Source organism: Lactuca sativa, chromosome 2, assembly GCF_002870075.4.
Source record: "Lactuca sativa cultivar Salinas chromosome 2, Lsat_Salinas_v11, whole genome shotgun sequence".
NCBI classification, from domain to species: domain Eukaryota; kingdom Viridiplantae; phylum Streptophyta; class Magnoliopsida; order Asterales; family Asteraceae; genus Lactuca; species Lactuca sativa.
The window spans coordinates 174,454,732-174,459,207 of NC_056624.2; the positions used below are offsets into that span (position 1 = coordinate 174,454,732).

The window sequence follows — 4,476 nt, forward strand, 5'->3', positions numbered from 1 at the left end:
CAAAGTAAAGACAAGAATTGAAAACCTGACCTATTACATAAAACTGGTACTAGTCCAGGTCCGGATGCCGATCTATTCCGGTCCACAGGTCCAAATGTTCACCGCTATATATTAGCATAATTAGCTAAATAAAAAAAAATTATTGACTTGTTACGTTTTGACAATCGATAAACTACTAAAACACTTATACTATAACATAAATTGTTTTAAATAAGCAATCCCCTAATAAATCAATCCGTGACAAAAAAAAAATATATCATAGTTATCAGAACAAAAATAACAAACTAAATGGCATTTGATAAACTTATATAGTACAAATATTTTTACATATTTTCAATCAATGTTTAAGAACAAGAGCCAAACCGAACCTCGGAATTTTGTGGAAGGCTTGGGAATCGAGCTCACTGGATAATGTGACGAATGATTTGGGAATAATCTCATGCTTCAAAAGGACACTTAGCTTTCCATGATTGGTCAACTTGGCCTTGACCATTGTTTGACCATCAACTGCATAACACCCTCCAATAGTGAATCTGGTTTTATTTGTCTTTAACCTTCTGGTAAACTCCCCTGCAACAGCAGTCTTTTTGAATCGGTCAAAATGGTGTATATAGGATGCCCTAATCGTGTCCCCTTTGTCACTCCTGAAAGTAAATTTATATTCCATTATCGCAAGATTTATTGTTGATAAGTGGAATTAGTTAACATAATGATGTTTTGAAGGGTAATTGCTTACAGGACTATGGAAGATGTAGAATCGGGTATGTTAACACTGATGCCAACAGTGAAGTTTGTGAACTTACTTGAAGGTGTCTCATAGCCTACCTTTGCACCCATGGCGAAAATTGGAGTCCCGATTGTTGCTGAAATGTTAATGGTTGGAGAGTGATTCAAGGCAACTGTTGATGTTAAAGTAGCATGGTGATGAAAGTAGTGAACATCGAGCTGTGGGAGAAAAATGACTACTCAAAATCTTAAACACCAAATTAAATGAAGAAATGAGTAAACCAGATTTAGGGAACTGAAGACTATACCTTTCCAGATCTAAAATCAGGCAGTTCTAATGAAGCAATTGCCTTTGTTGAAGGGAAAAATATATCTGTGGAAGTTAATGTCGTTGCAATCTGCAGAATCACTGAAATCATGAACGATGATGCATGAATAGTATTAAGAATACTTGCATTTGATTGTTTCTCGAATTTAAGTTCGAATATAAATGAAATTTGAAGGTCTACCTTGCTGGATTTGTAGTTATTCAGTTTGAAAGAAGCAGTGGTATTCGTTGAGGGCGCAATATCCTTTAAAGTTAAGGTCATTGTAATCTGCAAAATCAGTATGATAATGGAGGTGATGCAGGAATAGTGCTTTTGTGATAGAATTTGGAAGATCAAGGAAGCAAGAAGCTAGCGTACATTTGATTGTGCGTCGAATTTGACATTAATTAACGTGTTCTTGTGTTTGTACATTGCTCCGACATCTCCGGTTGACTCACCGCCTTTATTTGTTGCAGATGATGTAAGTGTCTGCGATCAAATTAATAAAAAGGAAACACTGTTCACAAATCACATAGAACTAACAACGGACGACCTAAATCAATGAAGAAACTGCATAGATTAAAAAGTTACGTACCACTCCGGTGACACTGGTCGTTGAAACGGAAATCTTCTGATCGGACTGGTAGTCTCTCATCAGCAGAGCTATAAAGACAACAACAATACGTGAAATAATTCTCATGCACACTTACTCCAAAGTTCATTCACATGAATAGAGCAAGATGAACTGTGAATCGAATTGAAATTACCTTTTGTTTTCTTTCCGAAATTAGAGAGGAGTCCTGGTCCGCTGTTCATTGTTGATGCAGAAATTAAAGGAGAAAGAGGTGTGTCGATGTCGTAGAATTGCGATGCGATGAAACAGAGGGAGGAGAAAAAGGCTAAAATCATGAGTAAGCTGAATTCAATTTTACACCGAATCCCCCATTAGTGAATATACTTGATCGGTTTCGTTCAATACATGGAGAAACTAGCTGTCTTGTTGCCATAGATACAAGGACGGCAGTCGGGTAGATGAGAGCAAGGTCTTCTGTACTCTGTAGTACCGATTAAGAGCGAAGCTGGTTTATTTTGGGATACTCATTTTTACAAAAAGACGCCCTGTTTGACTCGGAAGGAAACAATCGCATTAATAAAATTTGTTTTAATTATTAAAAAAATATCTTTGAACCAGGATTTGTTATTTTGTTTATTTGGAGGAATGATATTAAAAAGTAAATTTAGGCAATTGAGGTGCATTGTGGACCCTCACCGTGCCCTTCGGGGTGCTGGTGGGGCGTGAAGGCCAGCCGGGAATGAAATAAATGACATTTTTATGAGTAATTTACACTAATGGTCCCTATGGTTTGGGGTAATTTGCGCGTTTGGTCTCTAATTTATTTTTTTTAACCCGGAAGGTCCCTACGGTTTGTTTTTGTTACGCGTTTGGTCCCTAGTGTTTGTTTTTGTTACACGCTTGGTCCCTATCTTACCTAAAAATATTATTATTTAAATAGGTAAAAATTATGGGGTATATAAGGTAAGGTGAGAGGAGTGGGGTTGGGGTGTGTTTATTTAAATAAATTAAAAAATTAATGGCAAAATAGTCATTTTAGGTAAGACAGGGACCAAATGCGTAACAAACATAAACACTAGGGACCTTCCGAGTTAAAAAAAAATAAGTTAGTGACCAAACACTCAAATTACCCTAAACCATAGGGACCATTCGTATAATTTACTCCATTTTTATAAGTTTTGTACATTGCTATGAAAGATAATTATAATACAGAAAAATGAATTAAGATAAGCAAATGACATTTTTGTTTGCATTTTCTCATTTTCTTACAAGTTTGATCAATAAATTTTCCAAAAGTGTTTAAACAGTATAACTATGATCGCTAACTAAAGATATCTCTAGTTTCCTATAAAACGTGTCAACGTAATGAAGTTTTGAAATTGTACACTTTAATCAATTTTGTTGTTTGTATATATTTGACCAATAAGCTTAGATTAATGTCAAATTTTACCGCCAAACACTTCAAATGTGTTGTTAGACCATCTGGAATTGTCATCATTGAGAGATTTCGTGGTTTACTTGGCCATTAACTATAAATGTGAACACCATCCCAATCAAGTGTTAGTGATGGCTAGTGGTGGGACATTTTTGTGGTCATTTGTGGTGGGGAGAAAGGACCACCACACCCAATCAGTCATCTATTTGTACATTTTCTATCATTAGTTGGACCAAATCTACGATTAAACCATGCCAAAAAGACAATATACACAATCATAAAAGTCATTGGAGTGTAGCTAAAAGAATTAAGGTTGTAAACGAATTGAACGTTCACGAACTGTTCGTGAACCGTTTGACGGGAAGTTCGTTTATATTCGTTTATTTAATAAATGAACAAACATGAACACAAATTCTTGTTCGTTTAGTTAAACGAACGAAATGAACAATGGTCTCGTTTGTTCAATTATGTTAGTTTACGTTCGTTTATTTTCGTTTTTATAAGTTCTTTTTATGTTCATATATGCTTAATTGTGTTTGATTACATTGCTATATTATATGTTCATCTATGTTCATATGTTTTTTTTTATCTTTGTTCATTTATGTTCGTTCGTTTTTGTTTGTTTAGCATGTTTACAAACATAAACGAGCGAACATGAACAAGAAACTCGTTTGTTTATCTGTTCGTGTTCGTTTATTTGTTCGGCTAACTTAAACGAACAAACATGAACAAGTTATCGTTCGTGTTCATTCGGTTCATTTACAACCTTAAAAAGAATTAACAAGCTACAACAATAAATTTGCAATTTTGTCTGACAATAATAATTTTTTTTGTATTATAACCTTATTGAGTTTCGAAAGAAAATCGTGTCATTTTAGTAATAAAAAATAATAAATTTTGAATTATCTACCGAATATACATTTATAGATAAAACTTGACATAAAAAACCTTAAGCTTACCTCAATTTATCAGTTTTTACCCCTAAATGGATTTTTGTAGTAATTATACTCATAATTTGTCATATACAAAAATTGTAAATAAAGGTGGTTGCATAAAGGACTGTTTATGCAAGTTTTTAAAAGCGATAATGACTTAAAAGGGTAATATATTTTTCGATTTGTACACATTTGGTCACTAACTTTTTTTTTCGTCTACATTTACCCCTTCAACTTGTTAAACTGTACACATTCAGTCCTTATGATCGGTTTCTCTAGGTTAGCCGGGAAACATTGTAACAATTGGTAAAAATAGGAACGATCGTACGATGCTATGTTTTGATTATTAAGCAATATGAGTATTTCATCAAGAATGGTTGAAGGAATTTAACCTCTTTTATTTAAATAAGTTATTGTGAAATATAAAACAAGTAACTATTGATAAATTTCGTTATGATGTATGGCTACGAACCATCATCGGTTTGTGAAGTTAGCATA

General features: G+C 33.9%; 1 protein-coding gene across 1 annotated transcript; it reads right to left on the reverse strand.

Annotated features, from left to right (window-relative positions):
• Window positions 1-268: 268 nt before the first annotated feature.
• On the reverse strand, window positions 269-2,150 carry LOC111900304 (mitochondrial outer membrane protein porin 2). Its single transcript, XM_023896188.3, has 7 exons — window positions 1,802-2,150; window positions 1,630-1,697; window positions 1,413-1,523; window positions 1,236-1,322; window positions 1,035-1,124; window positions 737-945; window positions 269-644 (listed from the first exon to the last, which is right to left on the reverse strand). The coding sequence occupies exons 1-7, from the start codon at window positions 1,941-1,943 to the stop codon at window positions 338-340; spliced, it is 1,014 nt and encodes a 337-aa protein (XP_023751956.1). The 5' UTR covers window positions 1,944-2,150; the 3' UTR covers window positions 269-337.
• Between the last annotated feature and the right edge of the window lie 2,326 nt (window positions 2,151-4,476).

What these genes read in the sequence shown, in the direction of transcription:
- LOC111900304 (XM_023896188.3), bottom strand. Translation starts at nt 1,943, where the DNA reads ATGATTTTAGCCTTTTTCTCCTCCCTCTGTTTCATCGCATCGCAATTC. An exon ending in TTTCGGAAAGAAAACAAAAG is followed by an intron (nt 1,698 to 1,801) that starts GTAATTTCAATT and finishes TTGTCTTTATAG; the next exon opens with CTCTGCTGATGAGAGACTAC. An exon ending in AATTCGACGCACAATCAAAT is followed by an intron (nt 1,323 to 1,412) that starts GTACGCTAGCTT and finishes CTGATTTTGCAG; the next exon opens with ATTACAATGACCTTAACTTT.